Source organism: Microtus pennsylvanicus, chromosome 2 (assembly GCF_037038515.1).
Source record: "Microtus pennsylvanicus isolate mMicPen1 chromosome 2, mMicPen1.hap1, whole genome shotgun sequence".
Taxonomy (NCBI): domain Eukaryota; kingdom Metazoa; phylum Chordata; class Mammalia; order Rodentia; family Cricetidae; genus Microtus; species Microtus pennsylvanicus.
In genome coordinates, this window is record NC_134580.1 from 99,033,740 (window position 1) to 99,057,677 (window position 23,938).

The 23,938-nt window shown below is 40.1% G+C and overlaps 1 protein-coding gene across 1 annotated transcript in view; it reads right to left on the minus strand.

Annotated features, from left to right (window-relative positions):
* Ttbk2 (tau tubulin kinase 2) overlaps positions 1-23,938 on the minus strand; it is a 131,379-nt gene continuing 107,441 nt past the window's right edge. Inside the window, exons 12-15 of the mRNA XM_075961899.1 lie at positions 22,591-22,802; positions 20,396-20,981; positions 12,600-13,867; positions 1-7,095 (exon numbers count right to left, since the gene is read on the minus strand). Of these exons, the coding sequence (XP_075818014.1) occupies positions 6,633-7,095; positions 12,600-13,867; positions 20,396-20,981; positions 22,591-22,802 (2,529 nt within the window). The 3' untranslated portion in view covers positions 1-6,632. The remainder of the gene's footprint in view (positions 7,096-12,599; positions 13,868-20,395; positions 20,982-22,590; positions 22,803-23,938) is intronic.

Consider the following 23,938-nt stretch of genomic DNA (forward strand, 5'->3'; position numbering starts at 1 on the left):
ACGAACAAAACTAAAGTTTGCATGCGTACTGAATGTTTTATTACTAGATTATAAAAATAAAATACAAAATAATTTTAAAACAGAACTTAAAACACTGTACAAAGCTTTAATATGGTACAAATGGGAAAATTAAATAAATAATTACACTTTTATGTACAGATGGCCTATACAAAAGCACTCCATGTTTTTCTTTCAATGCTCTATGCCCTTGGTTGCCTGAGCAAAAACACATAAAGGGAAGACGTGTGGAGGGGAAAGGAATGCAGCACAATACATTTAAAAGAACTTCAAAGAGCAATTTCTCATCTAAGATGAGGATAGTAAAGCGGATTAAAGTAATTTAACTCATTTGTCTTATCCAATAAGAGAATCCCGGTTGTGACTAAATCTGATAGCATCTGCCATAATAGCTTATAAACTTAACATTTATATCTAACACAAAATCAGACATGCCTCCTTTGCATGAATTTGTGAATAAATTGTCTGATGAAGTAGGTGCTATTTTAAGAAAGGTGTCAAAGGGAAATGAGAACTGTAAATCAGAACAGCAAGGTGGCACAAGCAAGGATCATCAGATCTGTTCTTTGTACTCGACCTATCTAATTCAATCTCATCTAAGGTATTTGCTCTGCTGGGATGATAAACACAGACCACCAAGTGTAGGTAATCCGATTTCAAAGTCCTGAGTGGCCCAGTGCTACATTTCCTTTGTCTTAAAAGATGTTTCCTTTATTTTCCTGTATTTTAATTTCTGAAGTCTTTAACTTAGAGAACTAATTACACTAATTGATGAAGAGTTCAATTAAACTATTTTAGCCAGGCGTGGTGGTAATGCACACCTTTAATCCCAGCACTCTGATAGGCAGAGGCAGGCAGATCTCTGAGTTCAATGCCAGCCTGCTCTACAAAGCTAGCTTTAGGACACCCAAGGTGAAACAGAGAAACCTTGTCTTAAAAAACCAAGCCAAAACAAAAAGAACTGTTTTGAATAAAGTCTCAAAGCTTTCTTTTCATCAAACTCCCTAAAATAAATCATAGCCAAACTCTGTAGCCTTGTTTACTGCTGTAGATGAGCAAAAACGCCTGGCAGAGTCTTAACTTTGCTTGTGATACAAGTGAATTTTTGAGGACTTAAATCATGTTTTATGAGAGTTTTAAAAAAGCAAGGATAGTCTACATAAGACCTAGGTTTACTAATATCTTTAGTTGAACAATCATGTGTACAATACAAAACAATTTTAAATTATAGAGATATAAATCTATCCACTGTTAGTGCAAAACTATGTTATCAGCAAATTCTGTAATTCTATAGTCTCAAAGATTTCATCCTGATGTTGGTCTAGAAACTCTGGCTGAAGGTACCAGAGAGGTCAGCATCACTAGTCTACAGTGTGGATACTATCCCCCCCACTTAGAGCAGGCAGAAGCTTGTTACATTGTAAGGGCAATGGAAGAAATGCCACTTTACTTTTGCTACACGGTTTCTTAAAACCACAGTTTGAGTGTAGTATAGAAAGATAATCCCATTACCTCAAACATGCCTTGAGCAGCCTAGCTATTAGTTGTTATGTGGGAGAGCAAATCCAGAAGTCATTACTGAGTAAATCTTTGCCATTTAGCATCTTGAGATTGTGTGAAACCATAAGACAATCTTGTCTCTAATATTCTGATGCAAATCCTCTCACAAGAAGAAGACCTTAACTGAAAGCCTACATATTTTACCCAGATTCCCCTCTAAGTGAATAGGGGTTCTTGTCCCACCGTTAGGAGTTCCCTAGAAACTTTAGGGGTCCTTTTCCTGCAGTTCTGGCAAGCAATGTTGGGTAACAAGATTCTAAAGGCTCCAAAACTGTGTTAAATTTCTGGAGAAATGGCCAAAGTATGGCAAATCCTCAACAACGAGGAGTTTCCACTTTACTTCAACATTCTACACACTAGAGCTTTGTAAGGGTTTGCTGAGGATGGGAAGTGGGGTGTACCGATAAGCACTTGGTAATACCAGGCACCACAATTCCCACACTGTCCAAGCTGTGGAACTGCGTAAGTTTCCTTCCATAGTAAGTAAAGGTCTAAACATGCGCCAATGTGATTGCTGGACTTGGGTATATTTTGGCATGTAAGCACTACCACAGTAGCATAGATTACATGCTGCAATCCTATAACACATTTGGATTGAATCCTAAGTAGCTATTCTGCAAATATATTGTCTATAAAACCAAATTCAAGAAAGTTAAACAATCCAGTTTAACTCACCTATTATCTCAGTGGAAGAAGTGCTCAATGACCCTCTCCCCAGAAACAATAGCCCAACACAAAACAAGAAATAGGCTCATATTTTAAAAGGGAATGTGAACAGATTAATCCTTACATGAACATGACAGAAGAAATATTTAAGATATGACAGATACAAAAGAATGAGCGGGAGTATGCTCAATGCACAATATATATATATATATATGAAAACTTAAAAAAATTAGAATGTATTTTTGTTGTTTTTGAGACAAGTTCTCACACTCTAGCCCAGATGAACTTGAAATCCCTATGAAAGTTGAGGTTGGCTTTAGAGTCCCATCTTCCCACCTCAGCCCCTCAAGAACTGGGTTAGAAACATAAGCCACCATGCCTAGCTAACAAGTTTTTAAAACATGAAAAACTTTGATCTCCAAGGCTAAATCTAGATTATCTACAAATATATTTTAAGATAGCATTTTCAAGATGCATTTTTCCTTAAGCCACTAAATTGTGGATCCTGTCACCAATTCCTAATGTTAAGAGTAGAAATGTAAAATTTTCTGCCCTTGAAGAAAGGCACCTGTTTGTCATCAAGATTATTGGGTGTAGAAAATCTCACTGTGACTTAGTTAGCTATCTGGTCTAAGTTTATAAAACATGCAGCAATATATACTTTGTACAATTGATGCAATCATAGAAACAGTAGCCTAGGAATCTGTGGCTGGGAAGAAATTTCCGGTGCCAGCTGAAGCCCCTCAGTTCTCACAATGGGCCAGGAGTGAAACAGACAGACATACTGCACATGTAGAAGACCACGTCAACATACAGTGGTTTAGTATGCAAGAGCAAATAATGTAAAGTGGGTAATGTTGATAATGGGCCCTTGACCATTTTGCTACTTGTTTGTTTTTTAGGCCTTGATTAACTTGTAAGGCAACTTTTACCAAAAACATTCATTGCAAATCATGCAACTAAAAACCTGTGTACCAGGGCTGGAGATAAGTGCCTGGCTGCAGACAGCTTCATTGGAAGGTGACTTAAAACCTGGATCTTAATGTTGAATTGGACATGATCCAATTTCCTCCTCTGTTCAATATCCATTGAAGTCAAATGCATTTAGGCTACGCAAAATTACTAGGTATGATTTTAATACTTCGCGCAATTCACAAAGCCTAAAAGTCAGTAGTAAAATTTGGGGGCAACATTAGGAACTAAGCTATTTTTAGGAACTAAGTCCTTTTTTTTTTTTTTTTTTTTGGCGCCACTGAAATAATCCCAGGCCAGGGCAGGTGTGAGTGAATGTGTGCAGATGGAAGCCAGGAGGTACTTGTTTTCCAAAAGGTAATTTAACTTCAGCCTCACACTGCTTTCATTATAGTTTTGCTCATATTTCTCACCCTAAGTAAAATAGCCCAAACTGTTCATATTTATTTGGATGATCTGTGGCTGAAATTTCTCAAAATAATGAACTGACAAAGCCAAAACAAAACAAAAGCTTGATTCTCTGGATTATACTCTTGATCCAAAAGTGTGGCTTAAGGTTGCCAACTTCTATTTCTAACCTGAAAGAACTGTAACATCTAAAAGCACAAACTATGCTTATTAATCTCTTTTGTGTGTATATGTTGCGGGGGTGGAAAAAGGGTTTCTCTGTGTAGCTCCGGCTGTCCTGGAACACACTCTGTAGACCAGGCTGGTCTCAAACTCAAGAGATTTGCCTGCCTCTGCCTCCGCCTCCCAATTGCTGGGATTAGAGGCGTGCACCACCACCACCACCTGGTTCAGTTTTTTAATCACCCTATCAGAACAGCACTTAATAAATGGACCTACTGATACATAAAATATAATTAGTCCATTTCCTTTTCTTCGGAGCAAAAACATCTTTGGTTGGCTGTTTTCCCTACATTCAAAATAAAATATTCTCACATAATGAGGCCATTTGTTCTCTGGATTTTGATGAGTTTGTTAATGACATGTAGAAAAGGAAGCAACACATTAGAAGGTTGAAGAAAACAAACCAAAACAGAAAACATCCTCTGTCATGCTGCCATCACCCTGTCAGCAGAAAAATTCAGAAAAAAGTCTGGGCAGTATTAGCTTTCCCAGTGGTAACTGTTAGCACATTTCTGACTAGAGAGGTCAATATTAAAGCTGACTACTTTTAGCATCCTTTAGCTAATGTAACAAAAGAGAGATAATTTCTTAATTCTCCTACATCCCATCCCCACTCCCATTCAAAAGAGTGACATGAAAGAGGCAACTTTCAGGAAATGTTTTTAAAATCAACTGCTGCCAGATCCATAGTTATAATGCCCATCGGTCCATTCTAACCATATGGACAGAATAATTATAATGCCAGAATGATATGGTCAACAGGAATAATCTTTGAGCCTGTATTACAAGCATAACCTGTTTAAAATTTCACCTATTAAAATACTTTCTAAATGAAAATTAAGTATCTTATACCTTGGCTTGTTAAGGACTGCCAACTGTTGCACTATGCACCTGGAAGGCAAGAGGAATCTTAGGTGTCACATACCCAGAACATACTTTCAGACAATGAAGATAGGCAATGCCAAAGTGTACACGAGGCACACAATAGGAAAGGAATTTCATCATCTAGGAATTTGAAATTACAAATGCAGAATGAGAAAGAATGGATTTATATAAGCATATGTCTCTATATTTATAATATTTATATAATTTACCATGAAAGACATGCAAGTAGTATTGCAGCAACTGTTCTACAATATAATATACAAGGGTCAGTCTCCAGTTGTAACAGACAAACAGTAAATGTGCCTTATCTGCTGCACTGCTCTGAAATACTTGAATCTGGAAAGAAACTAGATTACACACTATGCCACATATCTCAAGGGAGACCTTATGTCTCAGTGTAGTGTCCCAATTTTGAAAATGCTCAATACAGAAAACCAGTGCAGCATCAGGGCAGCTGGGATGCAGCATTGAACATGCTCACTTAGTGAAGAAATACACTTCCATCTCCATCCACCCTTACCTCAAATTTGTTTTAGGTTTGGCAGCAACACAAGGTCAAAGAGAAAGTATATGTTTGTTAGAAGGCAGATTTCAACAGCAGGCAGATCAAGTTCCCATACCTCAATAAGGTTTTATCATACTAAACACTCAGAGGGCATCAACTAGCCCACTTAAAAAGCCTGGTTCTCTTTAATTTGCCTTAGTTTGCTAGAAGAGAGTGAGAACAGAACAAATACAATCACCCTTACAACTTTCAATTGGGATTATGTGGAGGTCAGGCTAAGAAGCCCAAGCATAGAATACAAGAACCGATTTATAAAAACACTGAAAGAAAACTATTTAACCTAAATTTATTTCCCCAGATATTCATTCCTTATTGGCTAAGTGTATATAACTAAATGTGTAAAATGTAAAATATGAAGATTATAAGCCTCAATAACATACTTCTTTCTAAATCTCTAAAAGCATAAGCCACATTCCAAAGTGTTGTGCTTTCCTAGTGCCATTTTGAAGGCTGGCACTAGAGAAACCGCAGGGAGGACATAAAGGGAGCTGTCTCCTCTGGTCAGCCTCCTTCTACAGGAGGAGATGTAGTTAGGTACGAGGGGATGCTCCGACCTTTAAGGACATTGTCCCACTCTCTGTCCCTCTCCAAACACACCTGCCCAAAACAGCTCTAGCTGGACATTGCTTTTTTTTTTTTTAGATAAAAATATGAGTTAAAAACTGTGGCTCAAAGGAAAATAGCAAGGTTTGACTAAATAAGGGCAAATGGGTTTTAAAGTGTTAGTGTGTGCTGCTGAAACCTTTATTAGGGTGAACTGTTAAAATAAGAGGAAAGGAACATTAATTTTAAAAAGTGTAAAACCTGGAAAAGATACTAGGAATGAATGGAAAGAAAAGTGTGGATTCACTAAATAAGCACACAGACCAAATATACCCAAATACTAGTTTCCTGGCAACAGGCTTCTTATATATTTGGATGTCAGCAAAATGACTCTCCAAGGTTAGGAAGTTGTAAAGAAAAATATCAAACACTTTTGCTATACTCTTTGAGTAGAGGGCTAACAAATTAGGCAAAATCACTTAAAATCCCATTCTATTTCCTATCCTCAATTTTCTGTTTCGAGGGCGGCTGTAACAAGAGCTCATGTAACAAGTTTCTTCCCCTTGGATTTTGCTGGACTGAAGCATTTGACTCCTGATCTGCTTCCTACCTTCCCTAGGTAATTCCTTAGTATGTACTTATGTCTTCTTATCAAATAACTGATCATGTTACTTTCTTTTGTAAGAGAAGATCAACACTGATTGTTTGAAACAGACAGTACAGGGACACACATGCATCAGGTCTAGGAGGAAGATCTCACACCTTTCCCAGAGATGCAGCCCACTTTCCTTCCTTATCTGCTGAGTTTACTGGCTGGCTTACTCTTCCCTGGGGGAGTTTTAGAGCTGGCTGAGTGGTGGTGGAGGCTGCCAGATCCTTTTGGGCCATTCTTGCTGGGTTTGCAATGCTCTTGTTGACAGGACCTCCTGGAAGATGATGATCCTGAGTGGCTGGGGGGTGACTTGCTTCTCCCCAGATGTGGGGACGAACTCCTCTGGTCATGGTGGGGTCGTCCAGCCCTAGATGGTGAGGAACTAGATGTTCGAGGCAAGGATGAGCTTCGAGGAGAGGCACTGGGACTCCTGCGAGGTACAACTGGACTCTTGGGTGGTGTTTTTGGATTGTGAGGAGATCCTGGGCTCTTGGATTGAGGAGTACTCCGGGGTTTCTGAGATCCATTTTGAAGAATTTGGGCCAGGCGAGAGAAAAGGTCTGAGTCAGAGTTACTACTCCCTAGAACTTTGTATCTGCGTAGCCTTAAAAGAATAGAGAAGAATTAATTATTTTGAATATGGGACCTCAAAAATTCATTATAAGTATGCCTAAAAGCCACAGTATCCCAAATCATAATTTTATGATGTATGTCAAAACCAGGAAATACACTAAACAGATACTTAGTTTCTTTTTCACATGTATACTGTATGTGACATTAGACAGATAACATCTGCTATGTCTCTTTTTCCTTTTGATTAATATTGTTTCCTTTGACAAGGTCTTCCTATATAGCCTACATTGGTCAGGAGCTCAGTATGTAACACCCAGGCCAAGCTGGCCTTAGCGTGACATTTTTCTGCCTCAGCTTCCCAGGTAGTAGGATTCTAGATATTTACCATCTCTTAGCTTTCCATCATTCCTAACCAAACATACCTTAGTTTGTATGGTTTTTAAAATCCCAATAGGGGCCAGGGGAATGACTTGGTAGGTAAAGGCTCTTGCCATGAAAGCCTGGTGACTTGAGTTTGATCCCTGGAACCAACATAAAGGTGGGAAGAGAGAACCAATTCCACAAGGTTGCCCTTATCACACATGCACATCCCCACACTAATTTTAAGTAAAGACTTTAATCTTTAAAGGGTTCTGTTATATAGTCAGGTTAACTACCTATTCTCTTGCTTCAGAATTTCCCGAGTGTCATCATTGCCCGCATGTCTAGCAGTAATCAAAATTTTTTGTTTTTATAATGGTTTTCTAAGACAGGCTCTCAAGTGATTGGGCCGAAACTTATTGTGTATTGCCTTGAACTTGTTCTGCCTTAGTCTCTCAAGTGTTGGCATCCATGTGTGCTATCACAGCCATCTTTATAATCAATTCATACGGAAGTATGGGTTGTCTCTGTACCATCTTTATTAGTTTAATCCTTAAGGTCTTACGCTACTGTTAATAACGAAGTGGAATGTTAATCTGACTGGCATTTAGAGGTAGGGCCTTTGGGAAGTGATTAGATTCCATGAGAGTAAAGGGAGACTCACATATGTAGAAATACACAAGTGTTCATATGTTGTGACTAAGGGGGTGGGACACTATTTAGAATTCCAGTGAACTTCTTTAGAATCTCATTCTCCTAAGTTAGCCTGTCTCTTGTAAATGATTATAAGAACAATAAGCTGAGTAGTATGTCAGGTTTTAAGTAGAGAATATATATATATATATATATATATATATATATATATGTATGGACATTTTTTTTGATGCCAGGAACCTCTCCCACCTAGAAAACAAATGCAGAGAAGAGTCTGTTGAATGAAGTTATTTTAGAAATCTGAAGTGAATTAAAAGCTTGCAATACACAGAGGAAAACTTGGATCATAATCTTCAGTTAACTTTGTCAATTTCAGATTTTAGCAAAGGTAGTAGCTACCCATCCCACCTTCAGCCCTGTGGCAGTAATAGTATCTAAAGCAGTTGGCATACAACTTGAAGGAATCAGACTAAGCAAACAAAACAGACAAAAACTATCCTTTGGCTGTAGATATAGCTCAGAAGCTAAGAGTACAATGCTTCCAAAGGATCAGCACCCACATTGGGCAACTCATGACCGCTTTTAACTCTAGCTACAGGGGATCCTACACCCTTTTCTGGCCTCTGAGGGCACCTGCCACATGCACACATACCCTCTCCTCCATTAAATATAAAATCTTTGGGGAAAAAAAGTCTGTTTGGAGGCTCTGTGTTCTAGTTGCTCTGTCCCCACCCCCGATGCCAGCACAGCTATGAATGAGGCCAACAACAATGACACTGCCAATGGTTGATGATCACGGTGCACAGCACCAGCATGAGCTTCAAAGTTTTGAATAATAAATTCTCAGTAAAAATAATCAACAAGTTGTTATTACTTATATCAATGCAAACTAGGAAAGATAATTTTCTCAGATGCCTTGGGAGTATTCAACATTCATTATAGTTTTATGAGAAATAAGTATAGGCTAACCTGCATACAATGCTGAACAGGAAAACGATCCAATAACAAAAGCTACAAATTAATTTGCATTCTGCTTCAGTAGTACTACTCCTCTAATTTCCCATTTCTTCTAAGTACATGAATTAATGCGTAATTTTCTCATTCTGCAAGTTCCAATGGTAATAATACAAACATTTTCTTGTTAGCGCTGAGAATTCTACAAGATCCTAACCCTTGTGTTTACTAACCAGATCAACTATCAAGAAATTTCCTAATGAGAATATGAGCAAAGGGGTCAAGACCATGATGGTTCACCCACAGAAACAGTTTACCTGAGCTATGGGAGCTCACCAACTCCAGCTGGACTGGGAAGGAACAAGCATAGAACCAAACTAGTCCCTCTGAATGAGGTTGACAGTTGCATGGCTGGGGCAGACTGAGGGGCCACTGGCAGTGGCACCAGGATTTATCCCTATTGCATGCACTGGCTTTTTGGGAACACATTCTCTTTGGATGGATACCTTGCTCAGCCTAGATATAGTAGGAAGGGCCTTGGACCTTCCACAAAGCAATGTGCCTTATCTTCTCTGAGGAATGGATGGGGGTGAGGTGGGAGGGTATGTGGAGGGAATGGAAGGAGAGGAGGGAGTGGGAACTTGAATTGGTATATATAATGAAAACAGTTTGTTTTCTTTTTTAAAATAAAAATAAATAATAAAAAAAGAAAAAAGAAATTGCCTAATGATACAAATGACTTATGCTATATTATTCAAAGTGATAGGATGGGACATTTCAGAGGCTGGCATATTTTTATTTTGTTTAGTTTTAATTTTAGGAGTTCGATCATATGGTGGTAACTTCAAAGATAATTGTCCCATTAGGCGGTGGTGGCGCATGCCTTTAATCCCAGCACTCGGGAGGCAGAGGCAGGTGAATCCCTGTGAGTCTGAGGCCAGCCTGGTCTACAAGAGCTAGTTCCAGGACAGCTAGGACTGTTACACAGGAAAACCCTGTATCTAAAAACCAAAAAAAAAAAAAAAAAAGGATAATTGTCCCATTGGTTGAAAATTCCTTTTATTCTGCTGGCTTAAGTCTGAAAAAAAAAATGGCATTAAACTTTATTTTACTGTGCTCTATCTAGTTTTTCGTTGCTGTTCTCATGATATGTAAGAGCGGCCGCCCACTACCTCTGCTTGTATCTCTGTCCATCACTGTAAGCCCCCTTTTCTGTGACTGAAATGATTTTCAGGGACACAAAGAACTAGTATTTTCTTACTCTACCTCTACTTTTCTCTCTTTTCCCTCTAAGAAATTAAATATTAAAGATTAGGGCAGGCTGGAGAGTTGACTCAGTGGGGAAAGATGCTTTGCCTCCAAGTTTGGTGACCTAAGGTCAACCCCCAGAACCTACATGATGGAAGAAAAGAACCAACTCCCTCCAGCTCATCTCTGGCTGCCACACAAGTGCGATGGTGTGTAAGCACATTTGAACAGTGAGAAGAAGAAAACGGTAAGATAGAAAAACAGATATTCTGGATTGCAGAAAGATAAAAGATTAAAGAAGAGAGTTAAGACTCTAACAAGTGGACTGATGGAGGTACCATAGGAGTTGCAGAAGGAAAAGAGAGAAAGAAGAGACTGCCTGAAGAACAGCAGGAGACTCCCAAGATAGAACACCCCGGAAGCTCAATGAACTCTGAGCAGGATAACCCCAAAGTTACCGAATCACTTATCATCAAACCAAGACACAGTCAAATTGTCAAAAGTCTTGGGAACAGCAAGACATAAACAGCTTGTTACATATAAGGAGTCTGCAAAGACTTTTCTCACCAGAACTTCTGGAGGTCAAAGGGCAATAGTCTGAGGTTTTTTAAGATTTATTATGTATATAGTGTCTGCCTGCATGTATACCTTCAGGCCAGAAGAGGGCACCAGATCTCAGAGATGGTTTTGAGCCCACCATGTGGTTGCTGGGAATTGAACTCTGGAAGAACAGCAAGAGCCCTTAACATCTGAGCTACCTCTCCAGCCCTGAGGACTGAGATTTTTAAAGTTCTAAGAAAAGAACTGTCAATCAAGAATCCCGTGTTGAGAAAGTATCCCTCAAAGATAAGGGAGAAATGATGATACTGTGGGTAAGAGCCGAGGTAGTGTCTTGGCAGTATAGCTGAGAGGCAGAGTATGTCCTTAGCATGCGTGAGACCCCGGGTTCAATACCTGTACTACATAACCACCGACAGTACCATCAGACCTGCATCTAGCAATGCAAGCTGAATGAAGTTACTGCAGTTTGAAATGAGGGTATACTAGAGAGTAACTTGAAGCCTACAGAGGATCAGGAGTTCAAGGCCAGTTTGAGCTATAAAAGCTCTTATTGCAAAAGCAAAACTAAACAATTATAAGCTTATGTTTGGGGATATAAAATGAAGATGTACTTTTATATCTGAACAAGTACAAGGTCTGGGGATGGAAACTTAAAGGAGCATTACACGGCTAAAAACCCAATTAGAATGCTGGAACTTCGGGACAGTCTGTGTACTCCATGTTGACCACAGTGAAACAGGCACAACATACACAATAGGAAAAATAAAGGAGTTTAAAGTTTCACCACACACATACACACACCAGTAGGAAAGAAAACAGACACAATAAACAAAGAACAAAATGCTTTAAGGCAGGGCCAGCAAATGGTTCAGCAGCAAAGGTGCTTGTCAGCCTGACAGTCTGAGTTGGATCCTGAGACCCACAAGGTAGAAGGAAAGAACCAAGACCCACAAGCTGTCCTTGATCTGTGTCTACAAAGGCACACTCAGGCGTGCGCACACACACAAATGTAAATAAACAAAACATTGTACAGCCACTATAAAACGAACACCAAAATTACTGGGTGGTAGTGATGCACACCTTTAATCCCAGCACTCAAGGAGGCAGGGGCAGGCAGATCTCTGTGAGTTTGAGGCCAACTCGATCTACAGAGTGAGTTCCAGGTCAGAGATATATAGGGAACCTTGTCTCAAAAACCTAAACCAAAACAAACCAACCAAACAAACAAACAAACAAAAAAACACCACCCACCAAAATGATAGAAGTTCCTTTCCTCCCAACCATCTTTAGAAGAAAGGAAATTCTGCTAGACACTAACATGAATGACCTAAAGCCTTTCTGCTAAGAAAAATAGGTCAGCTACAGAACAAATACTATAGATTCTACACTTACCAGAAGTGTTTATAATAACAAAAAACATAAAAAAAACAAAAAAAGATGAGTGTTGCTGGGACTGAGTTTCAATTTTATATGATGAAGAGAACCCAAGAAGTGGATGGTTGCATGGCAAAATTAACACAGTTAATGCCACTGAAAAGAACACTTAAAATGAGTAAGATGGTAAATTTTATGTTTGTTTTATTTTGCCACGGTGGAAGCAAAATGTATAGTCTCAGGTCAATCTATACTGTGCCCTAAGGCTTGTGAAAGGGAGAGAAGAAAACATGCTCAAAAGAAGTACTACCACTGATGTCATACAGTAAAGCACACTTGAAAACACCAATACATGATACACACACGGAAAGCATTAAGCCTTACCTGGCTTCTACTCCAGGCCTGATTGGTGGCCTTCCTGGTGGCGGCCGAGGCAAGAACTGAGGTGAAGCTGAGCTGTTAACTTGATCCGTGCTGACCCAGGAAACTGGCCTTGGTATCTTGCTCTTTCTAGACTGGGAGAGGATGGGTGACAGAAAGCCATCTTCAGCTGATCTACTCATGTGGGAATCTATGGCCAGACGGGAAAAGGGAGTGAAGACTTCCTCCTCAGAAAAGGGAACAGGAGCAGCAGCTAATTTCTCCTCTAGCAGCTTCTCAGAGGCACTTGAAAGGTCCCCCAAGAAAGACTTGAACTGCCTTTTTTCCACCAGAAGTTTGACAAGTTCTGGCTGGTAGGCTTTCTTCTGTAGAAGCTTTTCTTTTGCAGAGACTGCAGAGGATGATTCAAAAGCTGAGTCTATTTCTTGTGCTAAAACAGGAATCCGGCTGTGCCTGGTTACAAAGGATGCCCGAAGCATGTCCTTGCGGGTGGGAGGACCATGACTCTCTGAGACACAATGATACAGCTCTCCATTTCTAGGGACAACTTTATCTCTCTTTCCCTCTTGGTGTAAAAAAGTAGAGAGGTCCCCCTGATGTTCGGGCACATCTTCACTCCTAATGTCAGCACCCTTAAATAGCTTATTGTTTTGCATTGCTGCCACCTGGCCCATCTGCCCTTCAGCATGTGGGTCAATGACTTGTTGAGAAATTTCTGAAGTTCCAACTGCCAAAAGCTTCATTATCTCATGGTTTTTGTCTTGATTTGGCACCACACTAAAATTCTGTGTCTTTGATACATCAAGAAGTTCTGTGGTAGCTGACTGATCCCTTTCTGCAGTCACAAAATCTCCTGGGAGAGAGATTTCAAGGCAATGCTGTCCTTTAACTAACTTCTCATCTTCATTATCTGAGCCCAGAAGAATGCTTTTTTCCTCTGTTTCTCCCGGGAGATTTTCAAATTCTTTCACAACTAGTCTATTATGGTCAGGAAGGTCTTTTGGTCCCAAGTCCTGAGATGTATCGCCGTCTCTCACATTGGGTAATAAGTCATGGTCAACATGATCTATCTGAAGTCCCAAATCCATTCTGCTTCCTCCACTAGGAAGTTCGCCTTCTGTTACAACCAAGCATGAGAAGTTTTCCCTTGGAGAATAAAGTTCCACAGTGGGTTCCAGGGGCTGAAGATCTTTCTTCTCTGGTTGTAGACCACAGTGAAAGCTTCCTGAAGTTGACTGTGTTGATGCCACAGAAGGTCTAGGAATTGTAATCTGGAGAAGTGGGGAAAAACGTAAAGCATCTAATTATGTGGGGTATCAGTCAGATGCATGATTTGAGATATAATATAATTTGTAAGAGTAGCAAAGATGTTTTTAGGCTTGGGAGCAAGCACCTTATTCACGAGACAATCTTGCCTGTCAGTCTGTGTGTGTGTGTGTGTGTGGTGTGTTTTGCCGGGGGTCCTTCCACCATGTAAGTCCTAGGAATTAAACTCTGGTCATATCTCCTCAGTCTTTGCTGGCCCTCTAGTATATTTTTAAAATAATATTAAAATCTAAAATTCATAGTACATCACTTTTTTAAAATTCCTTTTTAAGACCCTACTGTGGAAATAGAAAAGTAGATGTGAAATGACATTGGGAGGTAAACATCTACATTCACAATAAACCGAGAGCAGTCGCCTCAGTAGTGTATGTAATTCCAATACTGATCCAAAACAAATGGAGCAATGTTTACAAGGGCAATGCTTCACTGGCCTTTTGGGACTGATGCCAGAAATAACTCCTACAGATCTGAGATTGAATCCTTTGATCATCTTATGACCTGTGTGTGCGTGTGCATGCATGACTAACAATCTTAAAAGGAAAATGTGTATGAACGGCGAGACAGAATTTAAGGCAATTATAACAAACTGTACGTGACTTACTCTCATGTAACAGTCTCATAGCCTTTTAAATTTTATAAAATATTCAAACTCATTTCTATAAATTCTATAACACTGCTATTTTTGTTTCCCCCAAATTTAATTGAATTCCATTATTAATATGAGTTCATAAATGAAGAAAAACAAAGCAAAAAAAAAGTCACAGACAGGACATGAGGGTCTGGAAAGCCACGCACACCACAGTCTACTACTGACACAGCCTCTGCTCTCAGTCTATAAAAACCCTGATGAGAAGAAAAGAGAAAACCCAGGGCCAAGAGAAAACTGATTCAAAGTGTAGCTGCAAATACTTCCCTTAACCTTGAAGTTCAAAGACAAAACACAATTCCTATACTTACAACATGCTACCTATAGACTAAACAGTAACCTCCCTATAAGCTGTTTGCACCTTTCATACCATGAACTTCTGTATTTCATAACGGTTAGACGATAACTTTTTTCTTTTAAGCCCAGGCTGACTTTCGGTTTAAACAATCTTCGTGCGTTAGTCTCTGGGATTAGAGGCATGAGCCACCATGCCCAGCAAAGGCACACTATTTCTATCGCTCTATTCTTGTCCTTGACTTGTGTCACCCATGCCTTTCTGCAGACTTACGACATCACCTTCATAGTCTCCGCTTCCTTCATGTTTCCATAGTTTTATTAATGCCCAATATTAAAGCCTACATACTAGTGAGTATAGAAGTCTTATTATTTATTTATTACAATCAAAGAAATCATCAAATGGAATTACTTTAATAGTTCAGGAAGAATAGCACTAATTTTTTAGTAACATGTTAAGAATTGGCTACACAGCAGGAGACCATATGAATCAACTACCCTATCCATTTTAACTTATGAATCACACTTTGTTCTTTCTCTTGCTCAAGGATAATAAAAACCTTGGAAAATTAAACACTTGCACCAAATAGCCTGGTTTTTTGTTTTGCTTTGATATAACATGGAAGGTATAACATCTATATCTCATATTGACCCATGGACAAGGACAATTTAGAAGTACAAGATACAAGTATTAGAATAATGTATTACTTATGACATTGCCCAAAATAATTAAATTACAAATTCCTGTCCTATCAAAAATTTACATTTTGGCGGGTGGTAGTGGCACACACCTTTAATCCCAGCACAGAGACAGGCATTATCTCTGTGTCTGAAACCAGCCTGGTCTATAGAGCGAGTTCCAGGACAGTCAAGACAGTCAAGGCTACACAAAGAAATCCTGTCTCAAAAAAACAAAAGCAAAAAATTACATTTTGGGGGTTAAAGAAATGGCTCAAGGGTTAAAAGTGCTTATTGTTCTTAAAAAGAATCTAAATTCAGTTCCCAGCACCCACAGAGCAGCTCACAGCTGTAACTCCAGTCAAGGGGTCAGACACCCTGGCCTCTGTGGGTACCATGCATGCACATAAGGCACAGGCGTATATGCAGGCAAAACACCCATACACATAAATTTAAACAAAACAAAAAATAGTATAGTCTGGGGCAAAGGTAGGGGATGTAGCGCACACACCTTTAATCTGCCCGCACTTGGGAAGAGGTGGATCTCTGGGGGTTCAAGGTCGAGACCAAGCCTGGTCTACTTAGTAAATTCCTTTATAGCTCAGGCTGGCTTGGAACACACAGCAATGCTCCTTTCTTGGTTTCCTGAGTATGGGGATTACAGGCATGAGCTTAAAAGTCCTAAACCACTCACAGGGTGGGGAAAATCCTAAACAAAACACAACTCAGGTTGGACTAGAAGTTAGTCCTAACTTATATAACTCTTGGGCTAGGCTTCTCTATGCCACAAACAATCTATAAAATTGTACAGAGAAGTCCTGGAGGGGACAGGAGGGAAGATCAATTAACTAAACTCTGATAGGAAAAGAAGTAAGAAGACATTTATTTCTTTATTTTGGAGCATTGACAAATTCTTACAGAAGTGTTCATAAAGAAAAAATTTCATCAGTATCTTTTCCAAGTGTTTTAAACCTGGTACATCAAAATGTGTTTTAACAAAAAAAAAATTTCAATTTGGGAAATGATGCTGAGACTATTACGTTAGAAAGGGAGGCTGTCTAATGACCACAAAACTTAAGGAAGTCTGGCACAGGCTACCTATGTCAGAACAAGTGTGCTGTGTTGCAGTCCTTACCGTCTGAAGCTGGCTTTTCTGGATTCCTCCAGCTCACAAAGCTTCAAAAAAGCAACTGTTTTTAATAGTGGCATGCTCAGGGCTGAGAACTGGCAGTACTGTTCCTCCAAAAGATTTCTTCCCAGAAAACTTGGTCACAACTGCCTTCAAACACTTCAAAATGAAGTTTATTCTACCCCTGACTTAGAAACGTGGAAGTTCTGAAAGCCAGACTTGAGATTCTGCATCCTACATAGTGGGCATCTCACAAGTAAGGGAAATGTAAAACATGAAAAATTTCTGGGTAGGGGGCTGGAGAGATGGCTCAGAGGTTAAGAGCATTGACTGCTCTTCCAAAGGTCCTGAGTTCAATTCCCAGCAACCACATGGTGGCTCACAACCATCTGTAATGAGATCTTATGCCCTCTTCTGGCCTGCAGGCATACACACAGACAGAATATTGTATACATAATAAATAAATATTTTAAAAAAAAAGAAAAATTTCTGGGTAGAGATTTCAAAAAAAGGCTTAGACCTGTTAACAGTATAAATGAACAAACTACAAATGGTTAAATGCACGCCTAGATTAGCAGACATAGAATGAAATTCTTCAATATGATAATGAAGAGTCCAAGAATAAGAAAATAAAAATGTAGATTCCAAAAATAAGAATGTAAAAATAAAGCCGGGCGGTGGTGGCGCACGCCTTTAATCCCAGCACTCGGGAGGCAGAGGCAGGCAGATCTCTGTGAGTTCGAGGCCAGCCTGATCTACAAGAGCTAGTGCCAAGACAGGCTCCAAAGCTACAGAGAAACCCTGTCTCGAAAAACTAAAAAAAAAAAAAATGTAAAAATAAGAAATATAGAGTTATAAGTCTAGGAGAATGAGAACAGACTGTCAGCAGCTTTCTCAGCAGATCAAGGGTCAGTCATTCACAGTGAGCTATTTTCTCAGATGATTGGGAAGCCTCCATCAGTTTAGGTCATTTCATTTTACAACTGGCTGTTTTATTTACAAGGCCAGGGCTTCTCCCTACAAATTGAGAGTAGTATCCTGGCCATCCCTGATAAACGACAGATGTGAACTGAGTTAACCTTTAGGAGACAGAGATATGTGACCTCTGGGTTAGGCACTGTCTCTGTTATAGGAAACAGGCGCCATCAAATGAGAGGCATGGGGCTCCAGTATACACTGCCTGGAGGTACCTGGAGACAGTGGACAAGGTACAAACACAATTTCCTCTATCTTCTAAGTTCTCAGCCTAAGAACCAGTTAATCCTAACTTATTAACCTCTAGTATTACTAGCAGTCCCTTTCTAACTGCTAAAGACATCTATCTGTTTCTTGCAATTAGTGACTTTCGTTGTAATCTCCTCTGAAAAATATTTCATGATGGCTGCCTAGTTACCCATAAACATTAGAACTCACTCCCCTCTTTAGGGTCTCCGCTGACTAACCGAAAGGTTAGCGCAAGGTTGTAAAAATTACTTTGCCCAGACCTAATGCTTGGCTCCTACTATAAAAAGTGGTTTCAGAAACCCGCCTTTTGCCACAGCCTAACAAACACCATCTCTGGCTGTGGTCTCAGCTAGCTGGTAAGTTTCTGTGCCCCGTGGTGTTTTTTTTGGTTTTTGTTTATTTTTTAATTTTTAAGTTTGTTTCTGGTTTTCCTAGGATCTGGTTTCTGGCATAAAGTTTGCTTCTGGTTTATTAGACTTGGTGGTATTCTCATCTTTGTGCAACCCCCCTGAACCCAACAATAAAAATTTTTACAATAATTTGTATACATACACACATAAACAGGCAGACCTTGTAGTCTAATTATAAATGTTGCAAAATTAAGTTATAATGCTAGTTCATGTATTAAGTTTAATGTAACAAAGAAAAGCTCACTTAAATTATTATTTTCTTTCTTCTTTTTTCCCCAAGACAGGGTCTCATAATATAGCTCCAGCTATCCTGAAGCTCACTCTGTAGACCAGGCTGGCCTTAAACTCAAAGAGATCCGGCTGCATCTGCCTCCCGAGTGCTGGGATTAAAGGCATGCGCCGCCACCACCACCTGGCTTTATTTTTTCCTTATTGCAGGTTGACTACAGAATTTTGCATAAAAACTATGTTTACATGTACCCATTTGCTAAACTTAAGCCTCTAATTATTGTCCAATCTTAACTGATCTACTAACCTACCTTCTCTTTTCTGCTTTTGTTTATTCATTTATTTTGACGTAAGGGTTTGGGTCTGTAGCCCAGGTTGCCTGGGGCTATGTATCCCAGACTAGCTTGACTTTACAGTGGTTCTCTCTCCTCTCTCTCTCTCTCTCTCTCTCTCTCTCTCTCTCTCTCTCTCTCTCTCTCTCTCTCTCTTTTTACAAATTCACAAAAAGGACTTTTAATGAAAGCAGCTGACTCCCTCTATTCTGTGGTAGGACTCTGGCACAGAACACAGGAAAGATGCCTTTATTGTTACACAGGAAAACGACTAGTTATTTCAATTCTTATCAAGATAAACAAAAGAACTGAAATAAAATATAAACATTTAAAAAAGTCAAAGTTTATTTTAATAAAGCCATGAACTTAAACAGTTATTGTGAGCTCAAACCTGGATAAGGAATAGTTTGTTCTTCAAAAGCATCTCATCTGCTCTCAGTTAACTTAATGCTTTTTTGTTTGTTTGTTTTTTGTTTTTCGAGACAGGGTCCCCATAGTTTTTAGAGCCTATCCTGGAACTAGCTCTTGTAGACCAGGCTGGCCTCAAACTCACAGAGATCCGCCTGTCTCTGCCTCCTGAGTGCTGGGATTAAAGGCGTGCACCACTACCGCTAGGCTAACTTAATGCTTTCTGAACTAAATCCCAAATCTAGGAGAGATGTGTGACCTGGGACAGCACAGCGACACTGAGACCACTCAGGTTCTGAACAGCCTGAGGTGCTGCTTCCACCACAAATGAGGAGTGGTGCTTGGAAAAAAGAGGTCTGAAGGAAAGACGAGAAGAATTACTGCAAAGATAGGTAAGGCCACAGTGAGCTCTGCCCTTGACCATACAGTGGTCCTCTTTCTATAGCTTTCTAAATTCTGGGGTTATAGCTGTGAACCACCATGCCACCTAACCTTTCTTTTAATTCTCTCTCTGTCTCTGTCTCTCTGTCTCCTCTCCTCTCCTCTCCTGTCCTGTCCTGTCCTGTCCTGTCCTCTCCCTTCCTCCCTCTCTGTCTCTCTCTGTGCATGTATGCATGTGGTTGTGTAAGAACGTGCTTGTATGTGTGGGACACACCTTATTTTTTGAGACAGGATCTCACTAGATCTGGAACTCAGTGATTTGGCTAGTAAGCTCCAGGGTCCCCTTTGTCTTTGTCCCCGACCCCCAGACCCACACATACTCTAACTTAGTGCTGAAGTTACAGATGTGTACTGCCATGCCTGGGTTTCATGTGGGTGCTGAGTATCTGAAGTCAGGTCCTCATATATGCACAACAAATAATTTACTGATTGAGTCATTTCCCTAGCTCCAGTCTTCTTTTTTTGTTGTTGTTATTTTGAGAAAAGGTCTCACTGTGTATCCCTGGCTGTCCTGGAACTCACTACGTAAAAGAATCTAGCCTCAAACTCAGAGATCAACCTACCTCTACTTTCTGAGTCCTGGGATTGAAAATGTGTATAACTACACCCAGTTCAGGCTTTTTTTTTTTTAATTTAGCACATTGAGCAGACAACACAAAATAACAACAAAAGCAGTTTCTTACCGCAGTCAGGGGTCCTTCTGCTTGTGCCTCCATTGGACTTGTGGGAGTAACTGTGATGAACTGACTAGCAGCTCCAGCCTGGAGGTCTAGCCTATCTGTGTACTGTTCTGAAGCAGCAGTGGCAGGACATTCTGCAGAAAGTGCTAAGACCACACCTGAGCTTTCCTTTAAGTGATGGTTGTCAGTCCAAGGACCTACTTGGATCTTTTCATCTTGAGGCGACCCTTCAAGGACCTGAAGCACTTCAGGCTCCTCATCTGAAGGGCTTCCAGTTGTTTTATGGCCTAACACCTCATTTGTCCTAAAGTCCTGAAGGTCTTGCTCCTTGTCCACAATCACCCATTCTTTGGAATCAACCTCCTGCTTGCAAGAGCTTAAATTAACAGCTATAAATCCATTGCTGCCACCACCATCTGCTTGCTCTGGTGTGCTGGCAGAGGCAGGTTTGGAGGCATCAGGAAGGTATTCTTCATCATAGTGCCAGACGTGGTCAGTGCGGGACACAACAGGAACGCAAGGCTTCTGAGGCAGAGCAGGGAGAACAGACTCCTTTCCTGCACTAGATTCTTTCTGCATTTTCTCCATGCTTAAGGAGAGAGAAAAACGTTACTCAGTTGTCCTTAGAGAAGCAATCATTAGATACTGATAAATTCTATGTGTGATGAGTCCGTATGAAAACAACCAAAGGGGATTTCATAAGGCTGAAGTTCTCTACCTGCCACCCCTGCTCTTCCCCCAACACTGTCCACTCTCAAAGTCAGCTGAAGTCCTTGCCAAACTAAGTTTTTACTCCTATTGCTCTCTTACATCTATTTCTCACTTAACTGTAATTCAAAATGGTTAAAGCATTGTTCAAGTCTAATCCATCCATTTGATCATGTCTGGATATATAATAATGGATAATCTTGCATTTCTGACCCTTCTGCCTCTACTTTCCTAGAACTGAGATTACAGGCATATACTTTTTTTTTCCTTTTTTTTTTTGTGATTCAACTTTGGATGTTCTGGAACTCTCTGTTCTCAAAGACAGAGATCTGCCTGCCTCTGCCTTCCCAAGTGCTGGGATTAAAGGTACAGTGTGACATAACCACCTGGCTTAAACTATTTTTTGTTTTTTTGAGACAGGGTTTCTCTGTGGCTTTTGGAGCCTGTCCTGGAACTAGCTTTTGTAGACCAGGTGGCCTCGAACTCTCGGAGATCCGCCTGCCTCTGCCTCCAGAGTGCTGGGATTAAAGGAGTGCGCCACCACCGCCCGGCTACAGGCACATACTAACTACAACACAAAGTTTATGTCTTTCTGGGGACTGAACACAGGGCCTCATATATGGTAGGCAGGCACTCTACCAACTGAATTAGACCCCCAGGCTAAACCATAGCCTCTCTTAACCTAACATTTCATTGCCAACAGTTCCACCACATACATCTTAATCCTCTTGAAGCCTTTTATTAATTGTAAATATACCTCAAATCTTACATTTTTATCTCCATCTTGTTACCAAAATTTGTTATACTGATCAAAAACAACAATTGTTAGGGTATTTATACATAGATCTCTAAAGTTTAGCCTTTCTTCTTTCCTGGGAGGTGTGAGTGCTACAGGGCACGGTGACAAACTTACTACTACGTATTTTGCCACCGCTTCTTTTCTCTGTGTGTGCCCCACATTCCTGTCTAGTGTGGTCTTCACCGTGCCCTTTCAACCTCTACACTGCTGCCTCAAAGAGTTCACTTTCTAACAAGGCCACAGAAAGTATGTTCATCTTATTACTGTATCTGGCTTTAGGAAATTCATCAGCACTCTCAAAGACAAAGACTTTGCTATAAAATTTGTAATGATATTAGACAAGTCAAATTAAGAATGATGATGATATATAACTATAATATAAATAGCCGGACGGTGGTGGCGCACACCTTTAATCCCAGCACGGGGGAGGCAGAGGCAGGCGGATCTCTGTGAGTTCGAGATCAGCCTGGTCTACAAGAGCTAGTTCCAGGACAGGCTCCAAAGCTACACAGAGAAACCAACCCTGTCTCGAAAAACCAAAACCAAACAAACAAACAAAAAAAACCCCTATGATATAAACAAGTGGAAACGTAATGGAGTCAGTAATATAAAAACATAAGAATTTCTTATTTGAAAGAATTTTCACAATGGATATAAAATATAATAGGAAAATAAAAAATATATTACATACCAGGTCTCAAGAAACTTGTCAGTATCTGGCTTTGGCTCCAGTGTCAGACGCTTTTCTAGCTCAAAGCTGTGAATGGAACGTAGCTTTCTTACTAACGGAACATCCCTATCTGGCTGCGTAATCTCTGATCGGACACGAACTGGCGAGCCAAGGCTTGGAGCATTGAGAACACCATTTACTTGACCATGGCTATTTTCTTCTTCAGTAGCAGCCTAGGAAAAAAATATAAAATAGAATCATGAAAAATAGTCCAGATATTATACATGGGAGAAATCACTGAAGCCTTTGAAATAATATCAACAAATGATTACATATGTTTTCAGAAAATTATTATTATTAATGTATTTGTTTATTTTGGTTGTTTTGAGACAGGGTTTCTCTCTGTAACAGCCCTATCTGTCCTGGAACTTTGTAGATCAGGCTGGCCTTGAACTCACAAAGTTCCACCTGCCTCCGCCTCCCAAGTGCTGGGATTAAAGGTGTGCACCACCTGGCTCTAAATTTTTTTTTTAATTTTAACTTTGAAAATTGCATCTATGTATTTGCTTATTTACTTACTGTATATCTATGGATATGTGTTGCAGATTATTTGTTTACATTGTAAAGATGTGTCTTTGCCAAGATGCTTTCTGATTGGTTTCATAAAGAGCTGAATGACCCAGTAGCTAGGCAGGAGATATAGGCAGGATTTCCGGGGAGAGATAGAAAGAGATGATAAATCAAAGTATGAGAGAGACACCATGGAGATACAGGGAGAATAAAAGGTAAAAAGTTATATAAAAAGCAGGTTAATGCTGGGTGGTGGTGGCGCACGCCTTTAATCCCAGCACTTGGGAGGCAGAGGCAGGTGGATCTCTGTGAGTTCGAGGCCGGCCTAGTTCCAGGACAAGTCCCAAAGCTACGGAGAAACCCTATCTTGAAAAACCTAAAAGAAAACAAGGTTAATTTAAGTTATAAAAGTTAGTTAGAAACAAGCCTAAGCTAAGGCTGAGCTTTCTTTTTCTCTTTTCTTTTCTTTCTTTCTAGACCAGGCTGGCCTTGAACTCACAGGGATTCACCTGCCTCTGCCTCCCGAGTGCTGGGATTAAAGGCATGCCCCACCACCTCCCGGCAGGCAATGATAGTTTTATTTAATTAAATTTCTGTTTATTAATCCTTTGTACTAAGTTTATACTAGGTTTATACTCAGTTTTAGTATTAATTAACTTATTTTAAAAGTATTTTTGGAGCCGGGCGGTGGTGACGCACTCCTTTAATCCCAGCACTCAGGATGCAGAGGCAGGCGGATCTCTGGGAGTTAGAGGCCAGCCTGGTCTACAAGAGCTAGTTCCGGGACAGGCACCAAAGC